This window comes from Mirounga angustirostris, unplaced genomic scaffold, assembly GCF_029215605.1.
Source record: "Mirounga angustirostris isolate CCGP_5_RB_7025 unplaced genomic scaffold, mMirAng1.0.hap1 SCAF_8, whole genome shotgun sequence".
Taxonomy (NCBI): domain Eukaryota; kingdom Metazoa; phylum Chordata; class Mammalia; order Carnivora; family Phocidae; genus Mirounga; species Mirounga angustirostris.
The window spans coordinates 106,380,953-106,398,262 of record NW_026991716.1 but is presented as its reverse complement, the minus strand read 5'-3'; the positions used below and the strand labels follow the sequence as shown (position 1 = coordinate 106,398,262).

Here is a 17,310-nt window from a genome sequence, read left to right as displayed (position 1 = left end):
TATTCAACAATAAGCTTTGTTATAAGTAGATAAAAACTATTTATCATAAGCAAAATATATGCAACATACAAAATAACTCAGAAAGACTTCACTACAAAATAAGGTCATTCTTAGGAATCATTTGGCACAATCTATTTTCACTGATTTGATCCCACTGATTGCTGCTGCTATTGACCCTCCCATTTTTAAGTGCCATGGCCTGTCTTCCCAAATTATATTTGGAAGTTGAGCTCAGAATCTTGGGGAAATCTGTTGATCTATGATTACCACTGGCACTGTGGGAGACATAGAGCTTAGACGATTATATATTGATTAAAAATTAAACAGCCTAAAGATGAAAAAGGGGAATCAAGCCAATGAAATTAATCTTCACTTCTAATTTGGAGAATTTTTAAAGATTTTTGTCTATTCAATAATTGTATGTTCCTGTGGGACAGGGAGAACACACTGTGAGAACCAGAAAATTCTCCCTTGCACCTAAAAGTTCCATTTTAGGCTACCAAAAGGATCGCTAAAATCTATACTTACCTTCTCAGATGTCCAGCATAAATATGTGTAACAGATGCCAAAATTTCAGTATTTCTGTATATAAAATACTGTAAGTATATAAGCAAATGCTATCAGACAAAGGAGAATGCAGATTATCATTGAAATACTATAAGTAAGCATCAATAGGGAATGTTAGACAGTTGCAGTAATATCTAACATGTAGAAAAAAGGAGATGGAAATTTTGGACCCCTTCCTTTAAGCTATGTTAAGTCGCATGTCCTATTTTTAAATCTTGCCACCACTTGTTTCTAATGAAATAGACATGATATTTTATTGTCAACATTTTATTACAAGTATAATATATTCAATTCAGATTGACTTACTTTTTATATAAACATCTATGAATAAATTTTGAAATAAGGCAAAACATTAAAAACTATTTTAGTATTAGTATTAAAAATTAGTGTTAGTACTAGTATTAATTAGTACTGGTATTTAAAAAAAACTAAAAATACTCAATATCCTTACTTTGATTATTATATAGCTTTTCAGTGTTCCAGAAAGACATCATGAAAAAAATCTAATTTTTGTACAAGTGTTGCTATTTATGAATACCTTTCACATACATTATTTTATTTCCACAAATAGTAAAATTCTGCAACTTTCCTCAGGATTTCTAATAAGAGGTAAAAATGATTAGAAATGCAACATTTTACTTTCTCAAAACTTTCAACTATACTTATTTCAGTACTTAAATCAGGAGTAGGTTCATAAAGAACAGGTGAGATATGATCCACCACCACTTTCTATATTATGTACGAGCTTATAACTCATAATCCTATGTAAAATATTTATTTTTAAAATTTTTATATATTTATCAAGTGTTTAGTATATGATAGTCACCATTGTGCACTCAACATTAAAGTGGAACAAAATAGACATAATTCTTGCCCTCATCAAATTTAGAATTTAGTGAGAGAGACAAGTAATAATAATAATAGCCAATACTTACAGGATGCTACTCGATAATCAGGTGCTATACTAAAATCTTTACGTTTTAACTTATTTTAATCCTCCTGTAAATCTATGTGGAAGGTACTATTAAGAACCTCGTTTTGGGGGTGCCTGGGTGGCTCAGTTGTTAAGCGTCTGCCTTCGGCTCAGGTCATGATCCCAGGGTCCTGGGATCGAGCCTCACATTGGGCTCCCTGCTCCGTGGGAAGCCTGCTTCTCCCTCTCCCACTCCCCCTGCTTTTGTTCCTGCTCTCACTGTCTCTCTCTCCCTGTCATATAAATAAATAAAATCTTAAAAAAAAAGAAGAACCTCATTTTGCAGACGAAGAAATGAAGGTTGCACAGCTAGTAAGTAAAGAAATCAAATTTCAACTGGGCAGATGGATTCCAGCATCGATTATCTTAAACACTACGTTGTATTTTAATACATGTCAGAGATAACAATATCTTTGTATAGATCTGTTAACAAGTTATCTATGTCTAGTTCTCCTAACAAAATGCGTATTTTAATTATATTAGAATAATGTAGATTTTTTTTTTTCATCTCTTAATCAGCAGAAAAGTTTTATTTCTTTTAAGGACAAACAAACCACATCCAAGGCCTTAACTTACAGACGCAAACCAAAGTAGTAGCCATTTAAAGCATTAGCTATTGATGGGCGCCTGGGTGGCTCAGTTGGTTAAGCGACTGCCTTCAGCTCAGGTCATGATCCTGGAGTCCCTGGATCGAGTCCCGCATCGGGCTCCCTGCTCTGCGGGGAGCCTGCTTCTCCCTCTCCCACTCCCCCTGCTTGTGTTCCCTCTCTCGCTGTGTCTCTCTCTGTCAAATAAATAAATAAAATCTTAAAAAAAAAAAATAAAGCATTAGCTATTGAGGTACAATACATACATGGCGGGGGAGGGGAACCATCTGAAGCTTATACCAAACTGCTCGATCGACAAAGCTAGTGCTTGGGTGTGGCCGAGGGGAAGAGCGTAACTGCAGAACCAAAGGAGAACAGCTGTGTTCCGCAAGTACTGAAGCATTCTGGACTGCATTGGTGAGGGTGGGTTTCACATATAAGGGAAAGGGGTGGGAAAAGGCTACATCCCCCCCAGGGCATGAGGCTGCCTTGCAGAGGGCCACAGCAGAAAAGCGGACCTCCCCTTGCTCAGGCTCGGTGAACTCTCTGCAGACCTTGGCGGCATCGTGCAGCAAGGAGTCCTCTGAACTGGTGCCACGGTTTACTGGGAAAGGCATTCGTCCATCAAGTTCGTAGAGATGGCCATCCACGTTGTTAAACAGAATAAAATGGAAATGCACTTTGTCATCTACCGACATTGGCCTTCCTGCGCCACGGCATCATGGGCTGCCTGAATGGCCTCGTTCTTTTCAAAGCATTTTGCTCGGTCTTCAGGGGACAGCTTCTCCGTTTCAGAAAGAAACTGTTTCAGGACTGACCCATCCTCAAACTCCAGTTTGTCTTGGTTATTGGCCACGGCATGGGTAAGCCCGATGGTGCCACAGGAGTTGCCAACGGTCTGCTTCATGAAGTACACCTTAGGACGGACTTCTTGTCCCTTCAGCTCTTCAGTCTGTTTTTTCCTGAAGCTCTCATGCTGGGCCGTGAGGGGAAACAGCAGCAGCGCGCAGGCAGGCGCCGGCACCGAGCCCTGAGCCTCCTCCTCCAGCCCCAGCACGTCCGCGAAGCGCCGCTGGCCGGCCACCCCCAGCCGGGCCAGCACTTTGTTCAGCATCTCGGGGTTAATCTCCATCGGTTTGAGCTGCATCTTCGCCTAGAATAATGTAGATTTATGCCATTTTCCATATGATAATTATTACAATAATCATGCAATGATCATTGCAATGTAGAAATAATGAAAAATCTACATATCACTGATTTTTACTTATTTTCAGCAACATAATAAATTATTATATCTGCACTTCTTGTTTCCCAGCACTTCACAAGTCTTCAGAGATATTGGACTCTAACCTCATTTCTTGTTTGCCTTTGGACTTTAGAACAGGCTGGCTGAGGAGGGTATACTTCCTTGTTACCTTCCTTGAATCATAAAGCGTAAAATCCAAGGTTGAAATTCTCCGCCTTCCTTAAATGAAAGAAATTTGTAAATGCATTGAAAGCCTAGTGTGATCAAATTTTCTAATGACTTCAAATGTTTTTAGTTTTCGAGTGGGAGTAAGAATCGAAGAATCGAAAAAGGGAGAATCGAAAGTAAGAATCAAAAAAGGGAGACATTAATTTTTTTTCCACGTCTCATATTCATTCGTACTTCCCTGTACATCTGGAGAAAAGCGGTAGAGGAAAATCAGGGGTAGTAAAAAAAAGTTGGAATATGTTTCCCACATTCTGTGGAAATAACTTGTCTGTTTTGTAAATCTTTTAGTGCCCTTACCCCATTTCCGACACAGTAAACATCAGTGGAGTAATGCTTCACTCTTCTTAGGCAAAATTACCGATGACTCAGTAGAAAAAGGAATTTCCTTTTGCCTCCTGGCATATCCATTGAGATAGCTGTCACTCTTTCTCCATGTTATTTTTCCTATCTCCAATTCTCAAAATTCAAGTATAAACTTGTATCCTTAAGGGACTGTGGGCGGGCTTACACCTGGATGGAGATACTTTGACCTCTGTGCCTTCTAAGCCGCAAAATGATCTTTAAGGTTTACCAGTTACCAAAATGCCTTATGATTCCAACTGGCATCTGGTGCTGAGACTTACTACGTCTTCAGAGACATTGGACGCTAATCTAATTGCAATGCACATATATTTGGAGGTAAACGATGCCTGCTTTGACCTTCTTCTTTGTCCCTTGTATCCAGGACTTGTGCAGGTTTAAGTGAACTGTTCTTAAAGAGTGTCATGTTGTTAAATGCAATTTTATGCAATTATACATTTTTGTCATATTACCAAAAAATGGAGTTATTCGCCAGTCTATGGAAAATATTAAACAACTGGAAGCTGGTTTTAACATAATATAGGAAATTTTATTTTTCCTGGAAGTTTGTCGAAAACCATAGGGCAATAAAGTTCTACCTTTAGTGACTTGAATCTTTAAAATTTAATTTTGCATTCTTATACAAACGGTTCTTAGCTGGAAAGAGCAGCCGGGAGGAACAAATCAAACATCATCTGCTTATGAGAAAAATATCCTTCTGAAGTCCAAATTGGTAGCACGTTGTTACTCAATTGGACAGGAGCCTGAACGGTTATCATATTCCAGCTCAAGTGTAAGCAGACAGAACTGGCTCATAGGCAGAGGCAGTAACGCTAGTCATAGAATCCAATCCCCAAAGAAAATGAGATGTTGCAATAAACATGGAGAGAGAGAGAGAGATTGCATTTATCCTTAAGTTTGAATCATAAGGAATAAATTTCTTTTGTCTTCTCTAAGCAGAGAAATGTAGGTTTACATACCTTTACAAGGTTAGCTGTGCAAGTCTACCCATGCCGCTGTAGAAATACTAATGGTCTCCAAGTGATCATCAGTTAAAAAATTAGTTGATGATGTTCCTGCAGAAATATGTCTGTGTAAGTCATCATATGTCACTGTGAGCTGTAAAGATTTTATGTATGTGTGTGTATTTTAGTCCACGACCCCCGCCGCCACTTGTGAGAAATCTAAGTAGATCTGCCCAGAGCAATGAGGCTGTCCTTTGCATAAGGCTGAAGTTCAGAATCAGGGAAATAAAATATTAGGGCTTTGTCCTTGAGATTGGTCTGAGTTACAGAACTGGGTTGTATCGGCTCCTCCAGTTACCATAGAATGGAAAACAAATACTCAGAGATGCATTGCCATTTTTTTCCCAGTCTCATGCTCCTTTAGCTTCATTTATTTTTATCTTTCCTTAAGGAAAACTTATTGTGAAGTAGCCAACATGCTGGATTTTACCTTCCTCCTTAGGGTTACCTCCCTCCCGTGGGTTTGAAAAACGGTGCAGGCAACGCATATCCCCCTTGCCTTTTCATGAATGGTGTTCTTGACCCCCAATCTTGTTGAGATTTGTCTTCTTTCCCTTTATTTTTTTCCCTCCAGGATGGACGCCTGCTCATTTCAATTCTGGTCACAATCTAGAGCTCATTCCCTTCTGATGAGATGCTTCTGTGTACAAAAGAGCTAGAGCGGGACGCCTGGGTGGCTCAGTCGTTAGGCATCTGCCTTCGACTCAGGTCGTGATCCCGGGGTCCTGGGATCAAGCCCCGCATCGGGCTCCCTGCTCAGTGGGAAGCCTGCTTTTCCCTCTCTCTCTCTCCCTCTGCCTGCCGCTCCCCGCCCCCGTTTGTGCTCTCTCTCTGTCAAATAAAAAAACAAACAAACAGCTAGAGCTAAGGGGTGCCAAGGTGGCTCCTATCACTGCTTCTTATGTCTGTTCTCTGATGTGCAAACTTCCACCTACCTTGCAGCAAACACAGCTGTGGACCAACATTGTTGTGTAGTCCCACAAACTGCCACCCTATCCAGTGTATTCCCCAAGAAGGAGTTAGGCTAGGAAGCTCTGACAGGATTACCCAGGCCTGATCTTGCAGAAAGTTCTAACTCAGGTCTGATCCTCCTGTGGGAGTTGCAGAACCTCTGCTTTGTTCTTCTGAGTGGCCAAACAGATGTCTGCGGAGCACACACACACACACACACACACGCAAGCCTACCTCTAAAGGAAAAATATTCTTCTAAATGACAATTTCAAGGCCTTCTTGTCTCACAATGAATGTTGCATTCCATGTAAGCTTTTAATTTAGAAAATTTCATCCCATTTCTGCATTCAAATCAACTCTTACTAGGAGTAAGAAATTATCCCTTAAAGGTGACTCCCTTGGCATATCTAAAGACTCCTCTAAATCTCTGGCGTTTTGCTTGCTTTATTGGCCTGAGTTATACAAGGCACCAATCATCTCCACAGCCTCTGTTGGTCTGAATAGAAGGGAGGAAGTAAGACAGTACTGACAGGGGAGAATTTTGAATTTTCTTTTTCACTTGTAAAGATTTAACCCTGTGGATGACTAAGGCTTTAGAAAGGTCATCTGCCCGCTCCTAGGATTAAACCAGCACTGTATGATAGTAATATAATGTGAACCACACATGCAACTTAAAATTTTCAAGTAGCCACACATTTAAAATGTAAAAAGAATAATATGAAATTAATTTTAATCATGTGTCTTATTTAACCTAATCAGGGTCTCAGTGAGGGCTCAACCAGAAAAGCAGAACCAGTAGAAGATTATGCAGATATATTTATGTATTAAGAAATTCATTACAAGGAATGGCCTATGTGATTGTGGGGACTGGCTAAGCAAGTCAGAACCCATAGGACAGTAGTCAGGCAGGGAAAATCACAGGCAAACTTGAATCTATGGGCAGGGATGAAAGCTGTCATCCCCAGACAGAATTTCTTCCCTCTCTCCAGGAAACCTCGTCATCCAGAATCATCTGCTAATTAAAATCTATGGATTAAGGATTTTAATTATTTCTGTAAAATACCTTCACGGCAAATCCTAGATTAGTGTTCATTTGAATGACGTGGGATAGTAGTCTAACCAAGTTGACACACAAAATGATCACACTAAATATGTCTAAGATCGTATCATTCCAATGTTACTAATATAAAATCATTAATGAGATATTTTACATTCTTTTTTATACTAAGTCTTCATAATCCAGTATATACTTACACTTATGGCACATCTCAATTTGGACAAACTGCATATCATGTCCTTAATATGCACATAAGTCCTGTGGCTACTGCCTGGGGCAGTATAGGTCTAGCTAGTGAAAGTGATTAGGTTGGTTATCTCATATCCTTAGGCAGTTCTAAAGATATAAATTCTTTGTGTGTTGTGTGTTAAGTAAGATTTATGTTAGCTTTATTGTCTATAGCCTATAAGATACAACTTTACTGTGCCTTTGCAAACTGGGCACCGTTTCTTTAAAAACATCAAAATTTTTCATACATATACCTCTATACGATAATTTACAGTGCAACACATTCTTGTTTCATAATTATAGAAATAGTGTAGAAACCAAGAGCACAGGATAAGCAAAAGTAATACTGTCCTGAGTCATCTGAGCATGTTCTTGGGAGCTCATTTTTGCCATACAGAGGGCATTTGGCAATGTCTAAAGACACTTCTTATGGTCATGACGGGGGGTGGAGCTACGTGCATTTAACAGGTAGAGGCCAGGGATGCTGCTACATACCAGAGCTTGCACAGAACAGCTCCACTCGACCCCCAAATAATGATTCACCCAACTCAGAAAGAATTGATGGTAAGTGGCCAGCAGATATCTGGCAAACACACCACACTTGGAGTAGGATTTAGAGACCTATAGAGAAGAGATTTTTTAAAAAATGGTGGGAGAGGCAGAAAAATAGATTCCTATGGGTTTTGAAGATCTTTCTTTGAAACTTGGAGAAATTTTATCAGAGATGTGATTAAGTATCTTAACTCTTTTGTATCTCTATTGCCATATCAAAGTCAGGGATGGGCTAAGGGTAAAGGGTTGGCCCTGTAAATAGTGTGTTGGGGGATTCATGGGGCAGACAAGGGGGGAGATTTTCAAAGTGACGATTACCTCCTTAACAGGTGAAAGTCACTGTCTTTTCCGAAGATACTTAGGAATTTCCGACAGTTGGTCTTGATTTTAGGCTTCTGGAAAAATTACACAAAATGCAAATTCACATTTACAAATGGAGAATTTAAAATGTGTACAGTGATTAGAACCATCTCAGATCATCTGTGAAATAAAGTTGTGATAAATAAATAAGTAAAACTCATTAGCATTTTTCTAAGAAAAACCACGCTATTAAGTCACTTTTCAGAGGTAGTAATCATATTTGTAAACTCTAATATTTAATTTAGGTCTATCCAAATTAACTGCGAATTCAGAATTAACTTCATTTTCCAAGCCTTGGCGATGTATGTATACTGAAGCTAGCAGCAAATTAAGTATATTTGTTAAAACCTGATATTTAGGAAAAAATGTAACTGACTTATTCCGTGAAATGGGTCATATCTGCATGCAGTAATTATTGGTTAAATGCAATGTCAAGTTCTGATTATAAACATAGCTTAGAGTCAATACTTCTGAGATATATTTCCTATTAGGTAGTTACAGTTCATTTCACAAATTCTTAATAATATGTAAAAATGAAATCTTCCTCAATCTAAATGACATTCTTACTAAGGATTCTTAATTGAATTGAGAGTAATTGAAATAAAACATAATTAGAGCTTGTGATCAATTTTAGCACTGAAAATGGTGACAAAATATCCCCATTTATGTAAGTGCTTACGCTTTTTCAAATAACACTAATTTTGAGGTAAATCCAACTTTTTCTTTATTTCAATAAATGAGTGATTTATGTAGCATTATGTTACAATGACTTTTTCCCTTTAGGAAAAATTTAGACTTCATGGTAGAATTTTAAAGTTTAGATCATAGCTATAGCTTATATTTTGTACATTTTCAAAAAAAGTTTTTAAATTACAAATTCTGTGTTTTCCTAGAAATACACAAAGAAAAGACTGAAAAGCAGGAGAAACCTGAGAGGAAAATACTAACTAAAGGTAACGGTTTAATTTCGTGTTTATTCTTATTTTTATTTAGGATATATATTTTGTGTGCTCGTATGGAAGAAAGGAAAATTTTCATGTCGAGTGTTCCCTTGTTTTAACATTTTTGATAGTGTTTAAATGAGTACCTTTACTTCTCGGTTAATTTCAGGTATAAATATATAAGTAATATTTAATTGTTGGAATCAAAGTAACTTCAAAACATGTGACAATGTTTAAATTATTTACAACTGGTTTTTCCTTCTCAGCTAGTACTGTAAATATAATTGTTGACTTACTAGTAAATACTTTTTCTTCTTTGAATATTGTTACTGTAGTAAGTCAAAGTTCAATTTTTTTTAACCTTGAATTTTTTATGCCATGCAGTACCTTTAAAGTCGTTGGCACAGAAATGCAGTCATTATATTGCCTCGCTGCACACTGCGATGGCCCCGCAGCGTTCGTATACAGCCTCAAGGGGTACATGGACAGTGACAACATGATGATTAATATCCCTTTCAACTCAAGTGAATCCAGAAACTGAACTGCAATCTTGCATTAGAGGCATGTTAATAATGGCCAGCATTGTCTTGCTCGTTTTACAAGCATCTCTTTTCTAGGAGTGGCCCTTGTAGTCATAAAACTTTAAAGAAATGTATAGGAAACAAAAGCTTTCAAAGGGATGTATTTCTAAATATGCTGAGGATTCCCCAGTGATCAGCCTCGCATGCTTTTTAAGTGAGTCAGGGCAAAAATTAAAATCTCATAATTCCATATCATGCAAATATGTGCTCTGGACAGAAAAGGAAATAATTTTTTCCGGATAGAAATAGAATCTTGTCTAATATTTATTATGTCAAAACTCGCTAATGTAAAATTACCTGCAGTGAAGACCAACGTTGCAAATAGTACGGTTTCAAATAATAGAAGTTCTACTTAACCCTAAATTATACCAATATGTGAATCTATATTAAAATGCCATTTTTTAAAAGATTTTATTTTTATTTATTTGAGAGAGAGAATGAGAGAGAGAGAGCACATGAGAGGGGGGAGGGTCAGAGGGAGAAGCAGACTCCCTGCCGAGCAGGGAGCCCGATGCGGGACTCAATCCCGGGACTCCAGGATCATGACCTGAGCCGAAGGCAGTCGCTTAACCAACTGAGCCACCCAGGCGCCCTAAAATGCCATTTATAATATGCTTTATGTACTTCCTTTTTGTGAAGAGCTTAAATCATTCTGCAGCTACAATGTCTTTAATCCTAATGTTTGAATTCAATCCAGATTGATCACCCAATCCTTATACAATCAAGGACATTGAAGCTTATTCAATTGAAACCTATTTTTATTTGTACTTAGGGAACTAATGTCTTCTTACTGTTCCCTTTCTTTTTTTGGTCCCTAATTCCTTTGGTCAGGGAAACTGGACACAGCTCTTGGGTATGGATTAACTAAGCTAGCCCTGACTGAACTGACTGTGTGTTTCAATCTGCTGGAGGTTAAACAGAAACTCAACTGGTTCCACATGACTGGAGTCTCTGCTGTTTTATCTTGCAGACTGTACTGTTAATTTAATAGCAGTGCTGCTGGAGTGGATATGGTGATGCAGATGGCACCATTTACATTTTGGACCTGGCTCTATTAGAATCCTGCTGTTAAAGACTTTGAGCAGTGGGCTGTAGAGTGGACTTATTAAACTAGTGAGTCTTGCATAATTAAAACAGTGAATTTGGCTGCAGTTTAAAATAAATTTCTCAAAGCCTGGGTTAGAGATTAGTACCTGAATAGATTCCCCGAATAGACCAAATGTATTTTGGAAAGTGAATATTTCTTAAGAAAGAGAAAACGGAGCTTCAACTGTTGAAGACTTAAATAGGCTTTCAAGGTAGTTTTTTCTTTCTGTATTTTTTCTGTGTCAGTATGAATGGAAGAGTCCATTTTACTGCTTGGTTTTCCTCAACCAGGTAGAATAATGCCTGCTTTTTATTTCCAGGTAGTTCAGTGAAAATAAATGTGGTTTTATAACTATTCACATCTGTAGATAAATATGTTTTCTATATGCCACATTTCGTATCAGTTATGGTTATATATGATAGGTAGTTAGGAATTTACTTTTTTACCAAAATATCTGAACTCTTATAAGAAAAGACACAATATATCCAAGGTACTAATAGCCTGTGATGGTTATAGACATGCCAGCAAATATCTGAGTCTAAAAAGCTGGCAAAAAAATAAAAATAAGAAAAAAAAAAAGCTGGTGAGTACTGGTGAAGCTGGGGGAGATAAAAATGTTGGTAGTGATAGAAGCTAGATCACACCCTATTGTCTCTCTTTGTCTCTCTTTTTTTCTCCTGTAAGGGATTTATATGGTATTCAAAAAGGTTTTAGGAGTGTGAAGACTTTTGGAAAGCCCTGGAACTCTACATGTAGATGATCTACTCATCAAATGGAATACAGAAAACCGTAGCATATGTAGTCCCAGAGAACATACATTTCCAAAATCATTCTGTATAAATATGCTATCTAATTCATTTTTAAAGTGTCAATGAATTGGTTTCGATCCCCACTTCTTTTCATAACTTTTATAATTATCCACCTTATTGAGATGATTTTAATTCATGAAGCTAAGGTAACTTTTGTTCCTATTTTTTCCCTGTTTAATTTGTCAGATATTTTTCTTAGGGAAAATGCACCAGTTTCATGGAACTGAGGAGCAAACCTTTAATTCTTAATCTGGCAATAAGTACTTATTTTGATTTTAAGGCATAAACTCTGACATGTTAGTTAATGTCTACATTTTAATTAACCTTGGGGTTTTTTTCCTACTTAAAATAAGTTGTAATTTATTTTATACATATGATCACAGTAATTTCTGCACTTGTGACCTTATATTGAATTAATATAGTAATTCAGTGGACTATTCCATTTGTTTAAAAGAAACTTACAGGGCGCCTGGGTGGCTCAGTTGGTTAAGCGACTGCCTTCAGCTCAGGTCATGATCCTGGAGTCCCTGGATCGAGTCCCACATCGGGCTCCCTGCTCGGCGGGGAGGCTGCTTCTCCCTCTGACCCTCCTCCCTCTCATGCTCTCTGTCTCTCATTCTCTCTCTGGCAAATAAATAAAATCTTAAAAAAAAAAAAAAAAAAAAAAAAAAAAAAAAAAAGAAACTTACAACCACAGTTTAACTTTTCTTGGATTACCGAAGATGCTGTTCACCAAATTTTTGCTAATATAAATGGCCCTGATGGGCAGGTGGAATTCCATCATGCCAGAGGAGTTGTAGGCACTGAGTATTTTGTTGTGGCAGAAGTTAGCTTGAAGAATGCTGATTCCATTCCAAGGGGATGGTTTCTAATGGAAGATTTTATAGGTCAAATGATCTTGCAGAATACACTCATATTTAAAGCCAAATATTTTAGAATATATTTCTGTCTAACCTCTAAGAACTAATTTCCAGATGGAGATGAATAAGGCAGTCTAGAGACCACAGCCCATGAGTAATTCAGGTGAAGGGATGATCATTGTGGAATGCAGAGCCACATGACAAATGACAAGAAATATTGGTCAGTCTCATCTGGTAGTCCACAGTTTGGATATCCTTCATAGGTACAAATAACTATGTACACATAGGCCTTAAAAGAAAAGATATACATTCATTGTAGGGAATTATAGAAACTAGTGCTATTTGTCATAAGTTAAAGGTCCGAGTCATGATTGTTAAAGACCATTTCCCTGGCTCATGGTAAACACTCAGACATGTTTATCCAATAAGAAGCCAGGAGCACAGTATATGATTTTGACAAAAAAGGATGTCACCATTATTTTTTCCTACTTTTAGAAATGTCTTGAATTAACTTGAATTAATCTGAGTCAGAATCCAAATTTAGGAACTACTGCCTGTGTAACCTTGGACAAGTTAATTCATTTTTGTTGCCTCTATTTTCTCATATGTAATATGGGTATAATACAGTTGTGAAGATTAAATGATTATGAAATGCATATATGAAATTATTCAAAGAATTCTTGGCAAATTTTAATTTCAACAGTAACTATCAGTCAATTAACTAATCCTCTTAATCACTACTGATTAGGTCAGTGACAATCTCTTGCAGATTTCTTATCTGCGTTATTTCTCATCTTATATTTGGGACCATTTGATATCCATCTGATCATAGACTGAAGGAACTTAATATTTGTCATCCCAAGATTCTGTAACACAACACTAAACTAACTTCTTTGCCACTTCACCCCTGTATTTCTGCTTCCCTTCCTAAAAAATCTTATACAAGCATTTATCTACTAAGAAACAAATACTGTACTTAATCTATGCTTTCTAATGTTTTACTTAATCTTCATGGAAGAGTCCAACATGGTAGCTACAAACCCACTTAAAACTAAGAATACTGAGGTTTATCTGAACTTAATGATTTTTCTCAATATCTCATGTGTTTATTAAGTTGTATGCTTAATAACGCTAATCTCAGATTTCTCTAATTTAAGAACACGTGGCTTTCCCACTATCCCCGCCTTCCCATTTTCTTTCTTCTTTTTGGCTCCATTGTGTCTAAGGGTCTGTACTAGAATTTTCTCACAGCTGGAGGATCTTGAATTTTTCTCTGACGCCCCATGGTTGGGACCTTGTAATCTGCTGATCAACTTCACTGATCTGCTTGTACTTCCACAGAGCCTGAACTTGCCTTGCTTGATGGTCTCCCTGCATAGCAGGCATCATGTACTTAATAAACTGGATCCACCTCTAGGTCTCCTCACCATTATTGCTACACTTAACAAAATGAGAAATGAGACCTGACAGTACTCATTCTTTTGGTAGAAATGCCAAATGGGTGTATTAGTTTCCTGTGGCTGCTGTAACAAATTGCCAAAAATGTGGTGTCTTGAAACAATAGAAATTTATTATCTTACAGTTCTAGAGGCCAGAAATCTAAAATCAGTTTCACTGGGTCCAAATCAAGTTGTCATCAGGGCCAAACTACTTCAAGGGCTCTAGGAGAGGATCTGTTCCTTGCCTCTTCCAGCTTCCGGGGCTGCTATACTTGGTTTGTGGTTGCATCACTCCAATCTCTGCCGCTGTAGTCACAGTGACTTCTCTCTGTCTTCAAATCTTCCTCTGACTCCCTATTATAAGGATATAGGGGGTTGCATTTAGGGCTCACCTAGATAATCTAAGATAATCTCCCTGTCTCAAGATCCTTGATTTAATCACATTGCTAAATCCTTTTTTGCCATGTATGGTAACATTCACAGTTCCAGGGATTAAGACATGGAGGCATTTTTAGGGGTTGTTATTTAAACCACCCCACCGAGCTACTCTTTAACAAGAGTACGCACTAGTCAGATACTAGAAAGGACAGAGATAGCCAAGTACAAAATATAAGTATTTAAAGGTAGGAATCACAGAATGGCAAAATTTACCAAATTTACTATAGCAACATTGTCATAAGAGTTTTTATAAAACTTTAGCCATCAGCATAGCAAAAGTAAGGTGTAAAATTATTGTTAGGGAATTCAGGTTTGGAGGAAGTATTCAGGTTTCATTCCATTATTTTTGGTTTATTTTAGTAAGCCAGGTATTTGTTCATTTGTTTCTTTTTGTTTTTTTCCTGATGAGGATATGTGAAGAGTTTAGTCATATTAGAAGTAGGATAACATTTATGTGTGGCCAAGACAGTGCCATAATTTTCTTAAGATATTATAACATAAACTCATTAAAAATTCATATTCAGTGTGCATGTACCTTAAATCAAAAACTTGAGAATGACCTGAATACCTCAAGTATTTTTATATTGGATAATCTCTTCACATTTCATTTAAAACATTGATTAATTTAGGAGCCCAAGTGGTTAATTAATTTTGATATTTGAAAAGACTGAAGAAGTAGAGCGTGAAAAGTCTCTGGACCCTCCTACACAACTGTCATCTGACTTAACACAGATAGCTAACAGACTTCTTTCACTCAGTGTATTTGAAGCCCATGTTAAGTTCTACTGCACAGAATGTCTTCATCCCTCTGTATTATTGGTCACAATAATAGATATCCTATCCGCCCAGGCTATTCAAGCTGCAGAAGGAAGGGTCATTATTGCCAGGGGTGGTATGGACTTGATGGACTTTAGAGTCATCTGGATAGTTTAAAAAATATATATATAGCCATTGCAGACTCCATTCTGGGACCATTAATGTTTTTGGGGAGGTGAGGCCGGGGTTTTAGTCAAGCTCTTCTAATGATTCAAATGCTTTCAAATGATTAACCAGGGTTAGAATCGCTGTCAATTAAACTCATGGTACAATCCACAGCAGTTTCCAGTGACCAGGCTGTATTTTAAAATAATGTACAAGTGGATGTCTTTAGGTGGGTCCTGCACCTACTGTTTACCATAGTCTTCACCACTCTTATCACTCCTGTAGTGGACATTTAATATGACTCATTTCAGAAGGTATTTGAGTGACAGTCCTGCCATAGACATTTTGAACTCTTTAAACACAAAGAGCGGTCCTGTTCAGTCCCTTGTCATACTCCCTCTTTACTATAATTTATCCTATTCTCACCTCTTCCACTGCTATCTCCTCCACAATCATTTCTCAGTTAGATTAGGACAGTCCTTCCTTTCCTTTCTCCATCCCTCTTTCCCTCCCCCCCTCTCTCCCTCCCTCCTTCCCTTCCTTCTTCCTTCCTTCCTTCCTTCCTTCCTTCCTTCCTTCCTTCCTTCCTTCCTTCTTTCTTTTCATTAAGTAGGGTCCATGCCCAGCATGGAGCCCAACATGGGGCCTGAACTCATGAGCCTGAGATCTGGACCTGCACTGAGATCAAGCACCAGCCGCTCAATTGACTGAGCCACCCAGGTGCTCCTAAGACAATCGTTTCTTAGCTGATTTCTCTGAATTACCCCTTAAGTTCATGCTGATCATGACACTCACAGGCTTCAAACCAACTGTTGTCATCACAGTGCCTTAGAGATGAAAGCCATATTTTCTACCATGGCGTAGAAGACTCTCCTCATATGATCAGTGATAGCCACAGAAATGTCCAGCTTTGTGTGCTTTTCCACATAACTTCCTACTCTGAACCTCCTCCTCAACCCCCTCAATTCTCAACTTGGCACCTGCTGCCCCCACCAGGACAGCGCAGACCTACCCACAGTGCCTGTGTCTTAGGCAGCTGCGCTGTTGAACAGTCCTAAGCAGGCTCCAGTGCCATCTCACAGCTCTGTGCTTCTGTATGCACACTTCTCTTTGGCCAGCAGGCCCTTCTTGTGGAGTCACTGGGCATGTCTCCTGCTCATTTCTTTGACTCTCAGATGGACCATCAAGGCAGGAACTATGTGTGTCTTCATGTATGTTCTAGGTCATTTTTTGGCATTTCCTCTTGTGATTCTGTGTTTTCTTATTTATAAACAAAGAGATGTGAGCTCAATGGTCTTTCAGATTCCTACCAGCTCTGAATTTGTGTGCTTATATCAAATTAAAAATGACTCTAACATCCAGCAAAGTATTCAACACATGAAACACATTCAATAAACATTGAAATAATGAATGAACTAACTAATGAAGCATTTATGTCCCTATTTTGTTAATCTCTACTTGGCTCCTATTGACAATTTTTTCCTTGGACATTTCTATGTTTATTTTCAAATATATATAATTATTCAGCTTTAATTGGGCTATTGTAATGTCAAATTTATTCGGTCAGCAACAATTGAAGAATTTAATAGTAAGCTCCATATTAAAACAAAGACAATCTGTAACATGTAATTAGGAAACACAATAAAATTTATAACATAATAATATAGATTAAAGTAATACAGATTAATTTGGACAATTTGGAAAATGCAAAAAAGAAAGAAAAACAACCACAGCCAATTATCCAAAGATAAATACTAATATATATTTTATTTTCTTCCATTTAGTTTTATTTATTGCATATTGCCTTGGGTTTTTTTGCAATTGCAAATTTTATTGTTATTTTTCAGATAACACTTAGGCTTTTATTTAACTATTAAACATGTCAATTTACTCCTAGAATAAACAAGAAGAGACTGCAACCTGGTTGGTAAACGTATAACTAGATGGGAGAACTTTATCCAAGATGGCTCCTAGACAAAAGGAGAGTTTTTTTAGGCATTCAAAACAATAGGTATTTGCTACATCAACCTGAATTGCTTAGTGTTCAGGTGAAGAACTGACCCTAGGAGTGGGGAAGAAGTTCACATGGCAGAAGTGTATGCTGATTAATGGCATGTGGTC

At 37.7% G+C, this 17,310-nt stretch overlaps 2 protein-coding genes across 19 annotated transcripts in view; one reads left to right on the top strand and one right to left on the bottom strand.

Moving 5' to 3' along the window:
• TRDN (triadin) overlaps positions 1–17,310 on the top strand; it is a 382,659-nt gene that overhangs the window by 81,056 nt on the left and 284,293 nt on the right. For all 18 annotated transcript variants that reach the window (XR_008505375.2, XM_054505540.2, XM_054505539.2 and 15 more), the window contains exon 5: positions 9,007–9,066. Coding sequence is in view for 17 of the 18 variants with exons in the window: in XM_054505540.2 (XP_054361515.1) it covers positions 9,007–9,066 (60 nt within the window). In the remaining variant the exon portion in view is untranslated. The remainder of the gene's footprint in view (positions 1–9,006; positions 9,067–17,310) is intronic.
• On the bottom strand, positions 2,358–3,304 carry LOC123837126 (ubiquitin carboxyl-terminal hydrolase isozyme L1-like). The gene is given in 2 exon segments (XM_045866069.3): positions 2,358–2,818; positions 2,821–3,304. Coding segments are annotated over 2 exon segments (900 nt in total). The 5' UTR covers positions 3,275–3,304; the 3' UTR covers positions 2,358–2,372.